Consider the following 20,775-nt stretch of genomic DNA (forward strand, 5'->3'; position numbering starts at 1 on the left):
AATAATTCATAAAAATCAACTTCAAACTATTAAATTTGATGAACTTGTGAACAAATATGGTTTTTTTTTTTTTTTTTTTCCTTTGCCCTTCTATTTCATAGCTTTGATTTAATGAAGTAACACTTTTTTTTAATTGATCAGTGATAACAAAACAATCTCAAAGTAGAATATAAAATCCAAACAAACTACGACATGAAAAAAATATATTACTTTTTGGCAATATTTTTTATTTTTTCAAACAATGACATGGTGCCATAACAATCTTGCCACATAGAGTATTATGAAATATTTGTCATTATTATTATTATTATTATTATTAAAAGTTAAAACCATTATGAAAAACAAAAAAAGAAATAAAAAAGCGTTGGGGGTTGGAACTTATTAGGAAAAACAAAAAGGATATAAAAGTTTGAAGAGTGTACGTCAGGCTACCAGGGTGTAAGTTTTCGGCATATGCTCTGCCGATAGCATTCTGATTCGCCGTCCGATATTTCTTAAACGCAAAAGCGTCCACAAAAAGCTTCAGATCTTTTCCTCTCCACTTCTGCACGGCGGCCGACGGGAGTAGGACTTTGATTTCCCAGGTGTATATGGGGGAATGATGGAGGCTTTGCCTCGGCGAGTAGAGACATGGATCAAAGACCAGAGTGCCAGGATCCTGAGCCTCACGCGGCAGCCACTGCAGTGGCGAATGGTGGTTAAGTGGCCTTGGGGCGACGGCAAGGTACAGAGGAAGCGAATTCAGGAGGAGTATGAGCGGAGGAAGAAGCAGCTCAAGGATCTCTGCTACGCCGTTAAAGCCGAATCGGTACCCGATTTGCAGGACATCCTTTGCTGCATGGTGCTCTCCGAGTGTGTTTACAAGGTTATTGTTTCTATAATTCTATCAATTTAAATTTCGCGCAAGTTCAATGCTATTTTAAGTGCAATGCCTGCTCTCTGGTAATTCAATCTTAGAGACCTCTAGGAATCCTTGCAAAATACAGTGTTCAGTGTTCCTAATGTGTCTAATTTCGATATTGTTGAGTTTTCTGAGTATTATATTGTGAACAAAACAAAATATAGCTAATTATGATGATTTTCTATAATAATCAGTACCATGAGCAAGCAAGGAAAAATAATTTTGTATTGAACCTAGCCATAATCATTGTATCTATGGAAAGTGTGACATTTATGTAATAATTTCAGAAACCTGCTACTGAAGTGATACGAGCAGTGAACAAGTTTAAGGCTGACTTTGGAGAAAATGTTATCTCCATAGAACGTGTTCAACCCTCTTCAGATCATGTTCCACACAGGTGCTTTGATATATCACCATCTTTATTGTACTGATGTTGAATTTTGGGCTCTATTCTTCCGTATTTATGTTTCAAGTTTTGGATGTTGTGTTTAACATTCACATCGCACATCCTCATACACCAGAGTGACAGACACTTTTCATTTTACTTTATAGGTATTTACTAGCTGAAGCGGGTGACACATTGTTTGCTTCTTTCATTGGGACAAAACAGTACAAGTCAGTATTACTCTTATCATGTTTTCAAAATTTTTTGGTTGTCATTCCAATATAGAATTTTCACTGTATTTCGTTTGTTTCTCCCTTTTTCCATTTATAAAGGGATGTCATGGCTGATGTGAATATATTTCAAGGTGCCATATTTCATGAAGATCCCGCAGAAGACCTTAATGAGATTGAATCCACACAAGTGGACATTCAGAAGGACAATGTTGAGAATTTCTCGAAAACTACGGACTTGATGCCTAATCCAACAAAAACAATGCCAAAACCAGCAGTTCACAGGGTATTAAAGCTTCCCCTTTATGTTAATGTTGGATAGGATTGATCTCATATATGTTTTGTGATGCTTTTATAGGGTGCTGTGTGTTTTATATATTTGTTTTCCTAATAATAGGGATTCATGGCTCGTGCTAAAGGAATACCTGCATTGGAGTTGTACAGGCTTGCCCAAAAAAAGAAACGGAAGCTTGTGTTATGTGGGCATTCACTTGGTGGAGCAGTAAGTTGGTTTTCCCTGTTCACTTGTTAGTTATGTTCATCTTTTCTTTTGTTTTGTTTTGTTTATTTTTTATTTTTTGTTTTTTGGTTTTTTAAATGTTTAATACTGTATATGCTCACTTTTACATGCACTTCACCATGCTAAAAGCAGTACTATAAAAATAGGAAGATTTAATTGTATTTCTATATAAAAATATAAACTGAAGATCTTATATTTATATGCACAAGGCGACAAGATGTCAAGATTGTGTTTGGGCTAAGCCCAATACTATCACCGCAGGATTACTTTTCTATATTCAACAAGTTGGAGCATATAGATCTATGCACCAAGCTTGTACAAATTTGCCTTGTTTCTAGGTCCTCTAAGAGACTTGGTAAGAATATTTACTAGTTGATCAGCAATGCTGAGGAATCTTGCAGCCAAAAGGTTTATTCCACTTTTAGTCACTTGACTATAGTGTCATTTCCACTTTTAGTCATCGACTTTGTTTTTTTTGTTTTTTTTTTTTTTTCACTTTTAGTCCATTTAAAAAATAAAATCACTCTAAGATATTTTGTGTCATCTTGCAATAAAATGAATAAATGATATTCATGAAATTTTCAAAAATTAAGGGCATTTAAAATAGAACCCCCAAACAAAAATGCCACTATAGCCGAGTGACCAAAATTGAAATAAACTCCAACCAAATATGGTCTCCTCCTTATTGAAATGACTATCAAATTCTACATTCTTGGCCCTCTCATTTTATTATCAATTCAATGTAATGTGCATTGTGGCTTGATTATGACATACCAAGTTCATTTGTGCAACATCACCATATCGTAACTCTTGAAGTAAGTGCTTCACCACAAAAGTTTAGAAGCGGCTAGGCCATAGAAAGGTACTTGGCTTTAGCACATGATTTGACAGCCACATCTTACTTCTTAGTTCTTACTCTTCTAGGATACTGGGTTGCCGACAAGAAAAACACAACACCCAAAGGTTGATTGCTTGTTGAATGGACAACTTGCCTAGTTAACATCATATCCAACAATTTGAGTGTGACCTTTATCTTTATAAACAAATGGGAAAATTGCAATTTTGGTCCTTCGGTTGTGTGTGACTAGTTATTTTAGTTCTTTAATTGTCCATTTCTGTAAAAATAGTCCCCAATTATGACAAGTGTTGGTAATTTTGTTCCTTTACCCTAACAGAAATCATCCAACGCCCGTTATCTAAGTAGTTAATGGAAGTCACATGAGGGTAAAAGTGTAAATCAGTATTTGGGTCATCTTCCCTCCCTTTGTTATCATATTGGAAACAGAAAATCCCCAAATTTTGAAGACTACGACTCCCATGAACCCTAACTATGAAATCTAGCCTATTGCTTGACCAAGTTATACTGGTTTCTATTTGGGTTGAAGGTGGAGAGTTAAAGTTTAGGATTTGGGGGTGAAGCAGGTTATTCACATTAATTGTCTCCTCTACTAGTGGCTAGTGCCTAGCCAATACAAGCATGGGTAGGGAGAGCAACCATTCATTCTGCTTACTGTCCAAACTCCAAATAATTCAAAGCTAATTGAATTGAGAGCGGAGATTATTATTATTTTTTTAAAGGGAAAATAAGGCAACTGGCAACAATTAACAATTTGGCATTGACCTTCATGTGGTTTCAGCCTTCGCATTTACAACTATTTTTACTAAAGTGAATGACTAAAATAACTAGTCATGCATAACTGAGGGACCAAAACTGCAATTTTTTCATAAAGAAATATTTGCTCCAATAGATTGATACCGTGTGAAAGATTGAAATTGGAAAGATTTAATTGTATTTCTCTATATACTGTAAAAATATGTTGAGAAGATCCTATATTTATATATGCAAGATACAATTTGGGCTAAAGCCAAATACTATAACCCTAAGCACTGTTGCAAAAATTGCGCATCGGCACCTAGGCGCTAGGCGGTGGACCTCCTAGGCGCCTAGAGGGCGCCTAGCGATTTTTACAACATTGACCCTAAGATTACTTTCCTATATTTAACGCACTTGGTGGATCAGTAAGTTTGTTTTGCCCACTGATTTACTAGTTATCTTTCTTCTTCTTCTTTTTTTTTTTTTTGGTTTTAATGTTTAATACTCTGTATGCTTGATTGTACATGCACTTCACTGTACTGAAAGGAATTATCTGGCTTTACTTTTCAGGTTGCAGTCTTAGCAACTCTTGCCATTTTAAGGGTTGTCGCTGCTTCATCAAAAGAACATGAAAAAGTTCAGGTGAAATGTGTCACATTCTCCCAGCCACCAGTTGGAAATGCTGCCTTAAAAGAGTATGCTTTATCTGACCTCCTTTTTCTTTTAGTGATTTTAATCGTGTAGTTGTTAACTAGTTTCCTAAATTTTCTTCTTCAGTTATGTGAATAGTAAAGGGTGGCAGAATTACTTCAAAACCTATTGTATTCCAGAAGATTTGGTGCCTCGTATATTGTCTCCTGCATATTTTCACCACTATAATGCTCAGTCTGTACCTACTCCAGCTGATGTTGGTGGTTCAGCATCCTTTTCAAAACCAAGAGGGGTGAATAAGCAGAAGTCTGAAAAGGGCAAAGAGAATGAAGGAGAGCAGCTGGTGTTGGGTGTAGGTCCAGTTCAGAACCCATTTTGGAGACTGTCTAGGCTTGTGCCTTTGGAGGGTGTTAGAAACCGGCTTTATAGATATACAGGAAAGAAAGCTGAACCTATTGCGTCATCTGCCAGCAGTGGTTCATCATTACTGTCCTCAGTTAATGATATAACTACTGCCCCACAGTCTCTTGAAATTCAGGAGGGTTCTGATGGCATTACTCTTCGACCATTGCCTCAGACAAATGAAGATACTTCTGGTGAACTGAAGAATGGAAAATCATCTGCCAGTAATGGAGACAAGGGGGCACGCAGAATGATTCCTTCATTACCTTCATATGTACCTTTTGGTCAGGTTGATATATTTCCCTTGCTTCCTCCATGAGCTGTGGTTGTTTTCACTTTATAAGTGGTCATTAACATTATCAGAATGGAGTTTCAAGTGATAACATTTAGAAATGTGGATGTAAGGCAGGTTTATAGCATGTTTGCTTGCCCAAATCATTGCTGATGAAAACAAAAAGAAGAAGTAAATCTCCTGTTTAAATTCCTTTCCTTTTTTCTTCCTCTTATATTATGCCTTAGAGCTTAATCAAGCTTTTTAAAAATATCTTTACTTGTGTTACTTTTTATCTTAGAAAGAGAGTGTCCTAGATTTTGGTTGGTTTCATTTATTTTCCTTGTTTCATAGTTTTTAAGGTGAGACACCAGTATGGTCATTTCTGTTTTAGTTGTCAGTAAGAGTTTGTATGTTTGCTACTTTGTCAGTCAGGTGATATTGAGCTTATGGTTTTGTTAAATGTACTTTAGTATGTGAAATTTTTTATTAACTACATCGTTTGTGGCAGCTTTTTCTTCTGGGGAATTCATCTATAGAGTTTCTATCTAGTGCAGAATATTCAAAATTGACATCGGTATGAATTCTATTTGCTGACTATTTTTTACCTCAGTTTCTCATATTTTGTTTAGGATCCTTGTATCATCTTCCTCAGCCTGTAAATAAATGAATTAAGTAAAAAAGAGGAGTTTGACAGAAATTCTCTCATTTTGCTTGCTTTCTTATGGAAAAGACTTTTTCAGGTCAGATCTGTGATTGCTGAAGTAAGGGAACGGTTTCAGTCACATTCAATGAGTTCATACAGGGCACGGTTTCAAAGGTTATTGTACTACTTACACTAAGCTCTTTTTCTCTCATCCTTTATTTGTTATGCCTATGATTTCTTAATATAGTTGGAACTGGTTTTACCAATGTGACACTGAGCTTGATCATGTTGCTGTGAATGATTGTGGATTCTGCTTCTCTTACAGAATTTATGAACTCTGTATGAGTGATGACACTTCCACTTTTCTGGGGATGGAACAAGGGAAGAAACAATTTCCACAGCTGCAAAAATGGTTAGGTATTTCGGTTGTTGGAGGTGCTGTTGAACTTGGACATATTGTAGAGTCTCCCATTATTCGGGCTGCTACCTCAATAGTTCCTCTTGGTTGGAGCGGGGTTCCTGGTGAAAAGAACTCAGACTCTTTGAAAGTTGACATTTCTGGTTTTGGATTACATTTGTGTACACTTATCCAAGCTCGGGTTAATGGTCGCTGGTATGACTTTCATCCTGTTTTGAATACATAACAGTTGGTATGTATTTTTAGTACTGAAGTGTCAAACACAAACCTGCTTTGTCCTCGGTGAACAATATGCTCTACTTAAGAAACCAAGTCCATATTTATCCACCAGACCTAAGAGCAAGAAACAACAATTTGGGTGTTAATGGTGCCAACTTTTTTCTATGGCTACATGGCTTTATTATTTATTACTGGAGATTGCCTTTACTGATTTATACTTTTGTTATTGTGCATTATTAGTAAAGAGGTGGGAAACCTGTTATTGTGCTTCTTGTCAACAAGAACAAAATCTGCTACCAAATTGTCATAATGTTGTATAGTTATTTGATACCCTTATTCTTGAAACTTAAATTCAGGTGTTCAACAACAGTGGATTCTTTTCCTTCACAGCCAGTTTACTCTGCAAATCATGGAGGAGAGCTTCCAGAAATACAGCACATGCAAATTTCAGTTGGAGCTCCATTGAGAAGGCCACCAAAGCATCACATGGGTGATGATGTGTTACTGCCAATGTACTCTCCTATTAATTCTACCCACATTGATCTGCAAACAAAGCAGGATGTAACATCATCTAGTGAGGGAAATTTTTTACGTAAAGATGGGTTAGATCTTGCCATTTTTTGTACGACAGATTTTACTACTGTCTCAAGAGAGGTTGACATCAGAACCCGCAGAGTGCGATTAATTGGCCTAGAGGTACTGCTTCCTGATTAACTTCTATATGCTAATGAAAATTAATGGCAATAACTAATGCTTGTGCATTGTGTAGGGTGCTGGTAAAACTTCTCTACTAAAGGCAATTTTGGATCAAGGAAGAAGCACTTTCAGTGACTGTGCTGAGAAGAATCTGCATTTGGATGCTGATGTTCAAGAAGGTATTGTTGGTGGCTTGTGCTACACAGATTCAGCTGGGGTTAATTTGCAGGTGTTTTTCTTTCTATTCTCCCATTCTTTATTTTCTTTTTCTTGCCACTTTTCATTACAGTTTTTCTTTTTGAAAGGTATTTCTGATGTGTGTCTTTCCTATATTATTATGCTATACTATAGCTTAACTTGAGGTTTCTATTAGAGTCAAGTAATTTGCTTCAGCTGTATTCCATTGCCTTCCATACATGCTCCATTGCTTTAAATTAATTTTGTAATTTCCATGGAGAGATTATTTTTCTCTTATGCATGTCGGTGAATAACTGAAAATAGTTTGAGCTATATCTTCTCTTTACTCAAATTGCAAAGAGCTTATGGTTTGAGGAATTGATTTGTTTTGTTTTGTTTTGTGTTTTTTTTTTCCAGAATTTGAAAATGGAGGCATCTCATTTCAGGGATGAACTGTGGACAGGAATTCGTGATCTTAGTAAGAAAACTGATTTGATTGTTCTTGTTCATAACTTGTCTCACCGAATACCTAGATACAGTGAATCAACTGCAACACAGCCGAAACCAGCTCTATCGCTTCTCTTGGACGAGGCTAAATCTCTTGGAATTCCTTGGGTGCTTGCTATTACAAACAAATTTTCTGTTAGCGCACATCAGCAAAAGGCAGCTATAGATTCTGTTCTTCATGCATATCAAGCGTCTCCTAGCACAACCGAGGTTATCAATTCGTGTCCCTATGTTCTGCCCAGTGCATCAGGCGCTCCTCTATCTTGGAAAACAGAGGGGGTAGGTCCGAAAGAAATAATAGGTGCTCATAAGCTGATCTTCGCTCCACTTGAACTCGTAACAAGACCTTTTCGTAAGAAAGCTTCTGTTTTCCCAGTAGAGGGTGTATCTACTCTTCGTGAAGTTATACACCGTGTGCTCCGTAGCTATGAGGAAGCCGCCTTGCAGGTAGACTGTATTTACATCATCATCATCTCCCTCGTGTTTTATTAATTGTTATTCTCTCTCTCTCTCTCTCGATATTAATTGATGTGTCAAAACTTAACCCTCATCTTCATCGCCTCTGAAGGAGTTTGCGAAAGACAGACTATTCTTAGAACTGGTAAAGGAGCATGCAGTCGCTGCAAATGCAAGTAGAGAGGCAAAGGCCAAGGAAAACGCTCTTTCTTCCGCCACTGTTGGAGCATCCCTTGGCGCCGGTCTTGGCCTTGTGTTGGCAGTAGTAATGGGTGCAGGATCTGCTTGGAGAAAGCCTTGAAAATTTTGACATGTTTTTAGGCCCGCATTGAAATGGTTAGGTTTTGCATTCAAATGTGAATACACATGTACAATAGTGTTCTGATTAGGCGAGAAAAATGGTATAAACTATTTATTCTTTTACCCAGTAATTGTTTTGACTCATCACTCTTTCTCCATCCATCTCTTCATCTATTCAAACAGACAAACAATCTGAGGTTTACTCAGTGCACACCCTCGAATAATGACTACAGAAATGAAAAAGAAAAACTACGTGGAGCAACATGAGTATTTGGTCTTGCGTTGAGCTCCATTTGCAAGGGCGAGGGCGGCAAGGTTAACCCGATTGGCAGACAAATCAGGTTTGTAATGGTGGGAACAGGCAACTCTCTTGCAAACATTCTTGTATATCTCCCTCGTAACAATGTCAAATGCGGCAACAACGTTAGTAGAGTCCAACGCAGATGTCTCTATAAAGAACAATCCTTCTTGCTCTGCAAGGCACTTGCCTTGTTCCACACTCACTCCTCTTATCTCCTCCAAATCACACTTGTTTCCTACCAGAATCCTCGCTATTGCTGTATCACAATGAGCTGCATGCAATATAGTCAGAGACCAAGAATTACTTCATGCATAATAAATAAATAAATAAATAAATAGTACTGTGATGGACCGACAAAGATTAATATTTTTCTTCTCCCAAATTAATAATACTCAGTGGAAGCGTTGACTCTTTGTGCTTCATTAGGTTGAGAAAGTATATTTGAACAGATACTACAATGTAATAGAGTCAGTAGCATATATATTGCCTAAAGTTTATAGTCATTTTAAGTCAGTAAATCAGATTAGGTTGCCTGAGTTTGTGATAAACTATCGAAATTGAAATGTTTGAGAATCAAATTAAGTGACTTAAGTTACAATAGGTAGGCAATCTCTTTCAAGTACTATAATGTTTGAGGATTTGTAAAAGAAAAGAAATTGGAATATTTGATTAAAATGTGAAATTGACTAGGATAGTCCAACGAACTTACTATTGAGCTCTTCAATCCAGCGTTTGGCGTTGTCAAAAGTAGGCGTACGGGTAACGTCATAGACGATGAGAGCGCCGACGGCGCCTCTGTAATAAGCGGAGGTGACGGAGCGGAAGCGCTCTTGACCGGCGGTGTCCCACACCTGGACCTTCACCTCCTTGCCGTCGACCTCCACCGCCTGCGTCTGGAACTCCACTCCGATGGTGGTTTTGGAGTTGCTGTCGAACTCGTCTCTGGCGAACCTCGAAAGCAGGTTAGATTTCCCCACCGCCGAGTCTCCGATCACTACTATCTTGAACAGATACTCCCCTTCTTCATCCGCCCCCATTTTCCCCTCCTCCGATCCTCTCTATCTCTCTCACTCTCAAGATCACTATTAGTACTTCAATGGAGAGAAGTGGGAAATGGTTTTTAAGTTTTATTGCAGGGGGAGCGCGCAGAAATGAACTGCGCGATTAGCGCATTAATTTAATCTCAATGCTCCGCGCTTTCTCTTGTCCCAAACTTGTCGATTTATTGTCAAAATCTTATTTTCACTCCACAGTATAGAAAGAGTGGGATAATGGTCATAAAATGAAGTATTCATAACAAGACGATTATAATTGAAAATGTTACAAAAGTGGATGGTTTGAATCTCAATTTCTTTTATGAAATCTCCACAACCGCGTGAGCAATCCATTTATTTTTCTGCTGGATTTGGTCCTTTTGGGCTACATGCAAAAGAACAACATGAACCATATGTAGGCCCAATTCAAAACCCAACAATCGTTATGCGTTGGACCCGTGTCCAGCATGCTTGCTGGACACGGGTAACAGTGCCGTTAGGTAAGGTTATTTTTATTTTTTATTTTTAAATTCAGACTACTTCGTTATTAGAGTATATGTTCATAATTTTGTTACTATATGTTAATAACTGTACATTCATAACTCCATAACTGTACATTCATAACGGCATAACTGTACATTCATAATCCAAAAAAAAAAATAACACCGTTAACGACAAAACGCGCGCGATTTTTTTTTTTTAAAACTAAATGACGCGTTTTTTTTTTTTTTTTTTTTTTTAAACGACGTCGTTTTGGGCCCATGTCCACAATTCATTGTGGACACGGGTCCAGGGCATAATTTGCCAAAACCCAACATGCCAATCTATTTTATAAAGAAACTAGTAAGTGTCAATATTATTAATTTAACAAAAGAGCAAATTACACTTTTGGTCCTATGACTATAGGGGACGTGTTAATTTCGGCAAATTATGCCCTGGAAACGTGTTCACCGAGAATGGTGAACACAAGGCCAAACGACGTCGTTTTTAGGCAAAAAAAAAAAAAAAATTGCGGATGTGGAGTTAACGGCGCGCATTGATCAAATTATGAATTTTCTTTTATGAGATTATGAATTTTCATAAAATTCATAATCTCATAACAGAAAATTCATAATCGCATAACAGAAAATTCATAATCTCATGGTTCCAAAGTGAATGTGTAGGCATGGTTCCAAAGTGAATGTGCAGGCATGGATTTTCATAATTTATTAATGTCCGTGATTTCGGACGGGAATGTGTAGGCATAGTTTCAAAGTGAATGTGCAGGCATGAATTCATAATTTATGAATGTCCGAAATCATTGTTCACCTCAAATTAAAGTGAAACCGCAAAAAATTCATAATCGCATAACAGAAAATTCATAATCGCATAACAGAAAATTCATAATCTCATAACTGAAAATTCATAATCTCATAACTGAAAATCCATAATCTTATAACAGAAAATTCATAATCTCATGGTTCCAAAGTGAATGTGTAGGCATGGTTCCAAAGTGAATGTGCAGGCATGGATTTTCATAATTTATTAATGTCCGTGATTTCGGACGGGAATGTGTAGGCATAGTTTCAAAGTGAATGTGCAGGCATGAATTCATAATTTATGAATGTCCGAAATCATTGTTCACCTCAAATTAAAGTGAAACCGCAAAAAATTCATAATCGCATAACAGAAAATTCATAATCGCATAACAGAAAATTCATAATCTCATAACTGAAAATTCATAATCTCATAACTGAAAATCCATAATCTTATAACAGAAAATTCATAATCTCATGGTTCCAAAGTGAATGTGTAGACATGGTTCCAAAGTGAATGTGTAGGCATGGATTCATAATTTATGAATGTCCGTGATTTCGGACGGGAATGTGTAGGCATGGTTCCAAAGTGAATGTGCAGGCATGAATTCATAATTTATGAATGTCCGAAATCATTGTTCACCTCAAATTAGAGTGAAACCGCAAAATGTGAAAATGAAGAAGAAAAGTCACGCAATTAATTAAGAAAAGAAAAGAAAAAAAAAAAAAGATAACGGTGTACTAACACCGTTGGAACCGTGCTCACCATTCATGGTGAACACGGTTCCATGGCATAACGCTCCGTTAATTTCGCTCCATGACTTTTAAAATTAACAATTTAGTCCTTTAATTATGATTTTTTAGTAGATTTGGTCTTTCCGGCTAAATCACAGGTGGAAATTGACCGAAAAAACTTAAACTTTTTAAAAAAATTTATTCATGAAGCTAAAATAGTCTTTTTATATAAGTTATTTCTTCTTCTTCGCGTTCATGAATTACGGCTAATAATAATAATAATAATAATAATAATAATAATAATATTATTATTATTATTATTATTATTATTATTATTATTATTATTATTTTCAGATGAATTGAGTGAGTGAGTATGATGCTTTCAACTTTTCCCCCACAGCACACTAATAAATAAAATAAAATAATTTCTTACGTAATGCTTTGTGATTATACACAAAAGTCATAGTAGAAAATGACTGATCATGCCGTACTTTTGACGGAAAATGCAAGCTTTTACCCTATCAGTATTATTAGGCAAAAAGATTAGGCCAAAGTCCTCAAAAAGAGACAAAAAACAATAAAATTGCATACATAATGGTATATGAATTGCATGACTTTTAGAGCCATGGAATAACCAGTTTCTTTGGCACATCATTTTTTATTTATTTATTTTTTTTACAGAACATTGAATCCGGTTATAAATCCACTATCTCTTTCCTTGCATATATAACACGAGTTTCAGGTCACCCTACATATCATGTTTTAATTTATTACGTTGATGATTTAATAAAGAAGTTTTACTAAAATATATACTTTTTATTTCAAATAAGTATGAACGGTAAAATCTCTAAAAATTGAGGTCTATCTTGCACGCCTCAAAATCTGACCATGGTCGTGTTTAGTGTAAATAAAGCAAATTCATTTCTTTTCTTTCACTCAAATCCTGCCTTCATCATATTAATTTTTTTATCAGTAATAAAACGATAGACGTTTACAGAATCTTGTAATAGTAAATTAACATTAATGTTGAAGATAATAGTAGTAGAATGTACTGTGTTTTGTGCATGTGCTTGCAACCATTTCATCCCTGTCAGAGCCATATCATCTTTTGTATATGTAGTGCCATCAAAGTGAAGTCATTATAGGGTACTTTTTGGGCATGTTTTGTATATAGGAGATCATATGTAAGAACTTCCACATGGCTGGGTTTCTCTTGAGTTTTTTTTTTTTTTTTTCTTAGTCATGTATAGGATGTTAGATCTAAAATAGTCTAACTATATGAACCATAGTATACGAGAAACCTAACCTCGTATGATAGCGGAGGCGTAGCCATGTAGATCTCCAGCCATAGTTGATGTTCCTGTTGTGTTGCCTCTTAACGGTAGACCGTTAGCCATGTTTTGCCTCAGACCTGACTTAGAACCCTAGATGGTGTATTGGTATCTACTGAGCAGTCTGAGTACCGTAACTGAATGTGCTAACTAATCCATAATCCTGTATCCCATCAATAGCAATCCATAATCCTGTATCCCATCAATCCAGGTTATATTAAGCACAGAGTTTGGTTGACTAACAACTACTAGTTATTAAGTCCAACCAAACCACTTAATAAGCCTAGTCAACTTGCACCACTTAATTAAGACCCTAATATATAATATATAATATATATTATTAGGAAAAATCTTACAGAGGAGTGATGAGAGAGGGGAGAGAAGAGAGTGTGTTATTACTTATTATATTATTCTTGTTGAAGGTGAGTTGAAATTGTATAAATATAAAAGAAATAACGAATAAATGGCAAATACTATGATATGACAATGATATACATACACTTTTAAAAGCGAAAGATTTGCATGAATAGGATAAAGATAGCCTAATACAAAACGATAATATTATAATCTTGAGAGTTCATACCAGTCTAGTCTAGAAATTTTGATGTATAAGGTACATAATAGAATTTGATGGTCTAAAGGTTTTCTCCTCTCAAAACAACATTATGAATTTTGTTTTGGATTGGTCAACCATTTATTTATTTTGCATAAGTTATGTAATATCATTATTGTAAGACTAATTCAAATTTAATTCAAAGAATCAGACTTTTACTCAAGAAAACACTAACCATGCAATTGCGTTAACAATTTAATTACCACCATCCAAACAATTAGATGAATAAATTTTATTTTTTATCACAGTAACATTATACACTATATATAGATATAGATATAGATATAATATAAATAGTGGTTAATGATGGTCAAATTATACTATGGACCAATGTTCATATTGCATTGTTGACTTTGATCTAAAATCACATTCAAATTATGTACAATGTATAAAAACTAGTTTAGGTGGCCGCTTAGACGTCCCTAGACCGAGACGATTTCATTCCTAGACGGCTTTTAGTCGGTCGGGCGACTAACAGACCGACTAGGCACCTAACTTGGTTGAGTTGGTGTCTAACTCGACCAAGTTTGCATTCAACTTGGGTGAGTGGGTTTTTTTTTTTTTTTTTGCCTATCTGGTTATTCGTCTTCTATATTCTCTCAATCATGTATTCAACTAATCATCTAACATATGCAGTTCACTAGTTTGAGGGATTATAACAGTCTAACCACTTCCAACTCAGAGTGAGAAAAGTATAGACAATATACTCTGATTACTCGACCACTTAGGTGACGCCCAATTAACGCTTAGCGCCTTCTGCAATATTAATTATGTGTTTGTAAATAAATTAATTAAATACACATAATATGTTAACTAGATACATGTACATAGTATGAAATTATGAATGTACTTAACATATTATATATCTTAAATTTATTTACAGACGCACAATCTATTAATTCATACATATAATTTATTATAACTAAGCATACATAATTTTTCAATCGGAATATACACAATTTAGATCAACCCAATGACACAAAGTCACAAATGTGAACAAGGGAAATTGCTGACCCAAAGATCAACCCGTGAACTGGTGAAGGATTATTAAAGTAAAATTAATATTAATAATTAATTAAATATATTCTTTATCATATAGTGGATGCCGCGGCAAGCTATCTCATAGCCATATAGGGCTATCATATATGAAAGGAGAAAATGACTACTGTATTTTTTATTCATATTTTTCTAATTTGACATTAATACATTATTATCAATTTTTATTTATTTATTTGATATTTGATATTTACAATTTGAATAACTCAACAGCAATGAAGTAGATAAGAAAATATGACCCAAAAAAATTACAATCTCAATCAAATTAGTGAAACATTTAAATTATTAATCTATAATAATATTATAGAGTACACTCTACAATACTACATAGTTCATTTTATATTTTTATATTACAAAATACTCTATATAAGAGCACTCACATCAATATTTTTTTTTTTTTTTTTTGTGAGGTCCTTTATAATGTGGATGAATGAGAAGCTAAAAGAGGGAAATTTAAGTATGTCCTGCAAGTGAAATTTTTTGTGGAGCCCGCTAGGAGAGAATCAACAGAAAATTGCTATAACTGTGTGTGTTGTGTGCACAGAAAACGTCCAGTCGGGCGTATACAGTGCACGCGCTGGCTGGCGTGTTATGTTTGTCTTTTTTTTTTTTTTTTTTTGGGTCAACTTTTTCAGTTTTTTTTTTTTTTTTTTTTTTTAATTCCTCTCTCTCCTAATTGGATTATAAAAAACCGTGAAAAACTAAGTTGATGGTGGTGCTCTAATGTTGCGAAGTTTACTTTAAAGAATAGTACAATAGGTATAGACCATTGAAAGAGGTGGCCAAGTGGAACATAATTTTTCTACATAAAAATCAAGAATTTGATTCTTTATAACACCCTTTAGTCAATATTGTTGTGCATGGTCTTCCTAATATGATTTACCTTTCTCGTGTAATTTACAAAATATTACTCCGTATATATGAACATGGTTTATCATGTGTACATCTTCATAGTGACTACAAATTTTTTACGTCATTCAAAAAAAAAAAAAAAAATAGACGGTATAGATAACTTACGTTTTCCAAAATAAATTATAGAAAAATTGCACTTTTCGTCCTTAAATTATAGAGTAATTGTATAATTTATCCATAAATGTTGATCTTGTTTACCTTTCAACCATAAACTATCATTGTCGTTGCACTTTTAACCATTTACTAGTAAAATATTAGAGATGAAAAATAGACACGAGAAGTTAACTTAGGGACGAAAAGTGCAACATCAATAATAGCTTAGGAGCGAAACTTGAGCAAAATCAACACTTAATGACAAATTCTATAGTTATCCTATAATTTAAGAAAAAAATGCAATTTTTTCTAAAAATTATGAAGTATAAGATTAATTATAACTTATCTTAAATAAATAAAAAAGAAATTATTAGATTATTGAATGGAACGTGAGTCGGATATTATTGGTAGGGAGGAGAGATTTGGTAGGGTACGGCGTAGCAAAGATAATGTTTGTCTCCTGCCCACTCACTGTTTTCTTCGTACTTTTTGCTTTGTCCCCACCACAATATATATTCTTTTTTTAATTCTTTAAAACTATCAGATCTTTGAACGCCGAAGAATCGTAATCCATTGTTTTTAAAGTATATTTTTCGAATAAAATAATAGATTTTTATATTATTTTGACACTAATTCTTAAAAAAACATATAAAACATATATATAATTCTAATGTTGTGAGACCAACGTCCACCTGGCCCCACAATTTATTTTTTTTAATATTTTTTTTAGAGTAAATACCCAAAATGGTCCCTTGACTATAGCTAAATTTACAAATTGGTCTTTGACTTTCAATTTCAACCAATTAAGTCCTTAACTTTGTAATTTTGACACGATTTGGTCCTCCATCTATTTGACCATTTGTTGACCGTGACCTACGATCTCCAGAAGAACCTTCAGCTCTCGTCGGAGCACGTGGAGGCCTTCAGGATGACGTTGCACTGGTTCGGAAACACGTCGTCTTCTTCGCTCTGGTATGAACTCAACTACATTGAATCCAAAGGGAGGACGAAGAAAGGCGATAGGATTTGGTAGATTGCTTTCGGCAGTGGATTCAAATGTAACAGTGCGGTCTGGAAATGCAACTAGAACCTTTAAAAATCGACGATGGGCCATGAAATTACATATATATCCTTAAAAATCACAGTCAACAAACGGCCAAATAGACAGATGACCAAATTGTGTTAAATTTACAAAGTTAAGGACTTAATTGGTTGAAATTGAAAGTCGAGGACCAATTTGTGAATTTAGCTATAGTCGATGGACCATTTTGGATATTTACTCTTTTTTTTTTTTTTTTTTTTTTTTTTTTATGCATGAGTAATTTTGAACACCAGCTAAATTAGTTATGTTATTTGCTTAGTAATAATTAAGTTTTAAGTTTGACTATGAGTGAGAATTATTTATTGACTTTATTTTTTTTTGAATCAGTCAACAATATATAATTTATGTGGGTCTAGTAGATACTATTTAGAGGGAGAGATCAATGTTTGAATTTTGGCAATGACACTGTGGAGATTATGTTCGAAGTGAATAGATTCCTTATGCATTGACATTTGATCATGTTTACTGAGTCATTGAGCAATTGTGATTTACATCTTCCTAAATGCTCTGTCAGACCAGGGTATGGGTCATTGGGGTTGATGATTCAACGTTTTGGGAGAAGAAGAATAATGGTCGGTCCGCGACAGTGCGGTAACAACCTCTCATAGTGAGGTGTTCCTTGTGCACAGTAAGCATTGCAATTTACATCTTTCCCGATACTCCATCCAGCCGGATGTGAGAGCCCTTGGGTGGAGAATTCAACCTTTTGCGAAAAAGAATAATGACCGTCTTTTTTTTTTTTTAACGCGGGTACATATTAACTGGCACGTGTCGGTTACTAAAGCCGTCACAACTTAGTCACGCGTACTATGAAACCGGCAGTGTCCGGTTTCCGGGAGGCTCCCCGGATTGAAATGACTTCCTCTGTTTTCTGGTCTCCTTTCAATAGCAATAAATACCCGTAAATCTCTACACAAATTCCATCAAATCTCACCAGAAATCGCTGAAACCCTTTCTCTCTCTGTATTTGCGAATTCCTCCGTTTTCTTTTGTTTTTGTTCTTTCTTAAGATGACAGGAGAAGAAGGGAGTGTGAGCCTTGATCTTCTGAAGAAGAAGATGGATGATTTTGCCAAGGAGAGAGATTGGGAGAAGTTTCACAGCCCCAGGAACCTCCTTCTTGCCATGGTATTCTGCAACAAACCTCCATTCTTTCATACTTTTTTCTTCAAGATTTGTGTTCAAAGTAGATACACTTTTTTGTTGATGATTCAGAAGCAAAACCCTCCCCTTTTCTGCTGGTCCTTAACTTTTTCGGATAGACTATATTATGCTGCTGCAAGCCTGCAAGACAGCATTTTTTTTTTTTTTTTTGTTGAGAATTTTCTATCCATTGTGTAATCTGATTTGCAGGGAAGAAAAGCCCTTTGCTTATGATCCTGTTGTGGGTAGTTAAAATCTGTGTGTTGATGATCCCATTTTTGTTGTTTCTTGATGCCCAAGAAATGAGCCCTCCCCACTACTGAAAATTATGGATTTTTTATGGATTTTACGACCACCTGAAAGTAATCTTATTAAATCAAGTCGAAAGCCTTATTCCGACCACTTTTGCTATTTTTGACCACTTTTTGGACTTTTTGGTATCAAAAGATCATTTTCAGGTGGTCGGAAATTCTATAATTTTCATTAGTGCCTGTGAAAATCCCAATGATCAAAACAATTTCACAGCCAAAATTTGACATTTTCTTGATGATGATTCACTGGTTAACATACAGGTGGGAGAAGTGGGAGAGCTCTCAGAGATTTTTCAATGGAAAGGGGAGGTGCCAAAGGGGCTTCCAGGGTGGGAAGAGGCAGAAAAGACACACCTAGGAGAAGAGCTCTCTGATGTTTTGCTGTACTTAGTGAGGCTGTCTGATGTGTGTGGCATTGATCTTGGCAAAGCTGCACTTAGAAAAGTTGAGCTTAATGCCTTGAAATACCCAGCAAACAAAACCAAGAACACCAAAGAGAGTGTGAAGATGAGTAACTAGAGAGCTTGGGTTTTCCCAGTTACAGTAGTTACTGGTTTACTGCTTTTTGTAGTTAGAAATTTGGGGGAGAAGAGAGGTGGGTGATGCTAAAAATGGAAGGTGGGAGAAGATGTGTGTGGGAGGGGTAGAAGTAGGGGAACAGATAGGTGGATAGTCTGAGGGTTTTGGGCATCTTAGGATGGTGACTGTTACTGGCTTTTGGGTTGGCATGTAATAAGGTGGTGTTTGGCATTAACTTCTCCTCCTTCTAGTTTTGGCATGGATTTCAATGGAAGTTTGCATGCAGTAACTCTGTGATGATGTACTTTTGCAAATTCTGGAAATGTGATCAACTGTGTAATGAATGGAAACCAGTGTATACACTAAGTTTCTCAGTGTATTTAAAGAGTCTTAAATTTATCCAGCTTTGGGCGTGAGTGGCTATGCACTCTCATCGGGGAGTTTGAAGCTTGAACATCTTCTTGTATGAAAAAATTAATATGGCCAGCACTTTGCCCCTTAATTGAGCCGGCCCAGTGTGAACCCTTAATTGAGTCGGCACAGTGTGAACATCACACTCTTAATTGAGTCAGCCCAGTGTGAACCCTTAATTGAGTCGGCCCAGTGTGAACATGATTAGTTTGAACATAGTACGGGCTTAAAGGTGTCTCCTACACTTAGGGTCTGTGGGCACCTTTTAGCATAATAAATACCAATTTCAAGTTTGACTCTTGTATAAACGATTTTACAGGGTGTTCACTATAATTTAGCTGTAGTTGAATTGCAATTCAGTGGATGCTTAAATTACATTGTTTGGTTGGAAGGAATTGTAATTCCACACATAAGGTTGTTATTACTATTATATTATTGTATAAACGATTTTACAGGGTGTTCACTATAATTTAGCTATAGTTGAATTGCAATTCAGTGGATGCTTAAATTACATTGTTTGGTTGGAAGGAATTGTAATTCCACACATACGGTTGTTATTACTATTATATTATTACACAACGGTATTTTAGTCTTTATATTACTTATTTCTTCTCAATTCCAATAATTTTATTTCTCTCTACCAAACAACGTAATTTGATTCTTACTTTATTCCCACCTTATTCATTTCCCACCAAATTACAATTCATTTCCCACCTAATTCCTTCTTTCCCACCTAATTCTTTCTTCCCACTTAATTCCTTCCTCCAACCAACGCCCTGTTACCTTGTAGTCTGGTCATAAGATGAGTTTCAACCGTAACACATTTTAAGTAATAGACTTTCTCGTAAATTAAAGTATTTTAAATTTTGTTTGCCCATATATCCTCGGATTACTTAATTGTTTAGATATTAAAATACTAATCAAATTACCATATTTGTAGGACATTTGGTCTAACATTGCAAGAATGGAACAACATGCATGGTATACCAAATATGATATAATGATGAACTGTTTACATGAGACATGAAACTTTAATCCTCAATTTGGTCCACCAAACCCCTTTTTTGTTTGCGAGAATCACTCCTGTACCCATATCTTGTTAGCTGACCCACACAGGACAAAACACCAAAACTTTAGTGTGTACTAAGTAGTAATCTATCACATATGTACATTTTAACTCTTTTATTTATAAATTGATCAAACTAACTCTTTATTTTTTGTTTATTTTTTTCGATATGTTTTACTTATTTTTAATTTTTTTTATGTATTTAATAATATTTTTAGTTTAGTATCTGGGTATATAAATTTTGTATACTAATACTAAACTTAATATTATGAAAAATTGTATTAAAAATAATATCAATCAAATCTCATTAACTGAACCAGACACATAAAATGTGATGGAGAGAGTATGTATTATTAATAAAGAAAATTCCAAAAATCATGTGGAGGTATTATTAACAAAGAAAATTCCAAAAATCATGTGGAGATAACCCTAATGTGGAATAGTAGGGATCTCGTGAAAGGGTTGAAAAGTTATGCTATGT

General features: G+C 35.2%; 3 protein-coding genes across 5 annotated transcripts; 2 read left to right on the forward strand and 1 right to left on the reverse strand.

The window, feature by feature from the left end:
• The first annotated feature begins 416 nt into the window (after nucleotides 1-416).
• Nucleotides 417-8,496, forward strand: LOC109162383. 3 transcript variants are annotated; one of them, XM_019311092.1, is made up of 14 exons: nucleotides 418-865; nucleotides 1,189-1,298; nucleotides 1,454-1,516; nucleotides 1,619-1,802; nucleotides 1,914-2,018; nucleotides 4,201-4,325; nucleotides 4,408-4,972; nucleotides 5,466-5,531; nucleotides 5,698-5,774; nucleotides 5,926-6,213; nucleotides 6,594-6,933; nucleotides 7,007-7,162; nucleotides 7,528-8,064; nucleotides 8,186-8,496. In XM_019311092.1, exons 1-14 carry the CDS (start codon nucleotides 599-601, stop codon nucleotides 8,372-8,374), a joined length of 3,072 nt encoding a protein of 1,023 aa, XP_019166637.1. In that variant the 5' UTR covers nucleotides 418-598; the 3' UTR covers nucleotides 8,375-8,496. The 3 variants fall into 3 exon arrangements, with proteins under 3 accessions (XP_019166644.1, XP_019166637.1, XP_019166650.1); XM_019311099.1 differs by lacking the exon at nucleotides 5,466-5,531 and having other exon boundaries at nucleotides 417-865; XM_019311105.1 differs by lacking the exon at nucleotides 418-865 and having other exon boundaries at nucleotides 1,260-1,298; nucleotides 1,651-1,802.
• On the reverse strand, nucleotides 8,459-9,902 carry LOC109162406 (ras-related protein RABA5b-like). The gene is made up of 2 exons (XM_019311112.1): nucleotides 9,384-9,902; nucleotides 8,459-8,945 (listed from the first exon to the last, which is right to left on the reverse strand). Exons 1-2 carry the CDS (start codon nucleotides 9,709-9,711, stop codon nucleotides 8,623-8,625), a joined length of 651 nt encoding a protein of 216 aa, XP_019166657.1. The 5' UTR covers nucleotides 9,712-9,902; the 3' UTR covers nucleotides 8,459-8,622.
• A 7,846-nt stretch (nucleotides 9,903-17,748) lies between these two features.
• LOC109162414 (dCTP pyrophosphatase 1-like) lies at nucleotides 17,749-19,196 on the forward strand. The gene is made up of 2 exons (XM_019311121.1): nucleotides 17,749-17,972; nucleotides 18,560-19,196. The coding sequence occupies exons 1-2, from the start codon at nucleotides 17,856-17,858 to the stop codon at nucleotides 18,815-18,817; spliced, it is 375 nt and encodes a 124-aa protein (XP_019166666.1). The 5' UTR covers nucleotides 17,749-17,855; the 3' UTR covers nucleotides 18,818-19,196.
• The last annotated feature ends 1,579 nt before the right edge of the window (nucleotides 19,197-20,775 follow it).

The sequence above is a fragment of the Ipomoea nil genome, unplaced genomic scaffold, assembly GCF_001879475.1.
Source record: "Ipomoea nil cultivar Tokyo-kokei standard unplaced genomic scaffold, Asagao_1.1 scaffold0302, whole genome shotgun sequence".
Classification (NCBI taxonomy): domain Eukaryota; kingdom Viridiplantae; phylum Streptophyta; class Magnoliopsida; order Solanales; family Convolvulaceae; genus Ipomoea; species Ipomoea nil.

Bases quoted from the DNA above. Each gene is read 5' to 3' on its own strand.
- LOC109162383 (XM_019311092.1), top strand. From the start codon at position 599: ATGATGGAGGCTTTGCCTCGGCGAGTAGAGACATGGATCAAAGACCAG. The intron at 866-1,188 runs GTTATTGTTTCT...TAATAATTTCAG, and splicing joins TCTCCGAGTGTGTTTACAAG to AAACCTGCTACTGAAGTGAT. The intron at 7,163-7,527 runs GTGTTTTTCTTT...TTTTTTTTCCAG, and splicing joins CAGCTGGGGTTAATTTGCAG to AATTTGAAAATGGAGGCATC.
- LOC109162406 (XM_019311112.1), bottom strand. From the start codon at position 9,711: ATGGGGGCGGATGAAGAAGGGGAGTATCTGTTCAAGATAGTAGTGATC. The intron at 8,946-9,383 runs GTAAGTTCGTTG...TATTGCATGCAG, and splicing joins CTGGATTGAAGAGCTCAATA to CTCATTGTGATACAGCAATA.
- LOC109162414 (XM_019311121.1), top strand. From the start codon at position 17,856: ATGACAGGAGAAGAAGGGAGTGTGAGCCTTGATCTTCTGAAGAAGAAG. The intron at 17,973-18,559 runs GTATTCTGCAAC...GTTAACATACAG, and splicing joins GGAACCTCCTTCTTGCCATG to GTGGGAGAAGTGGGAGAGCT.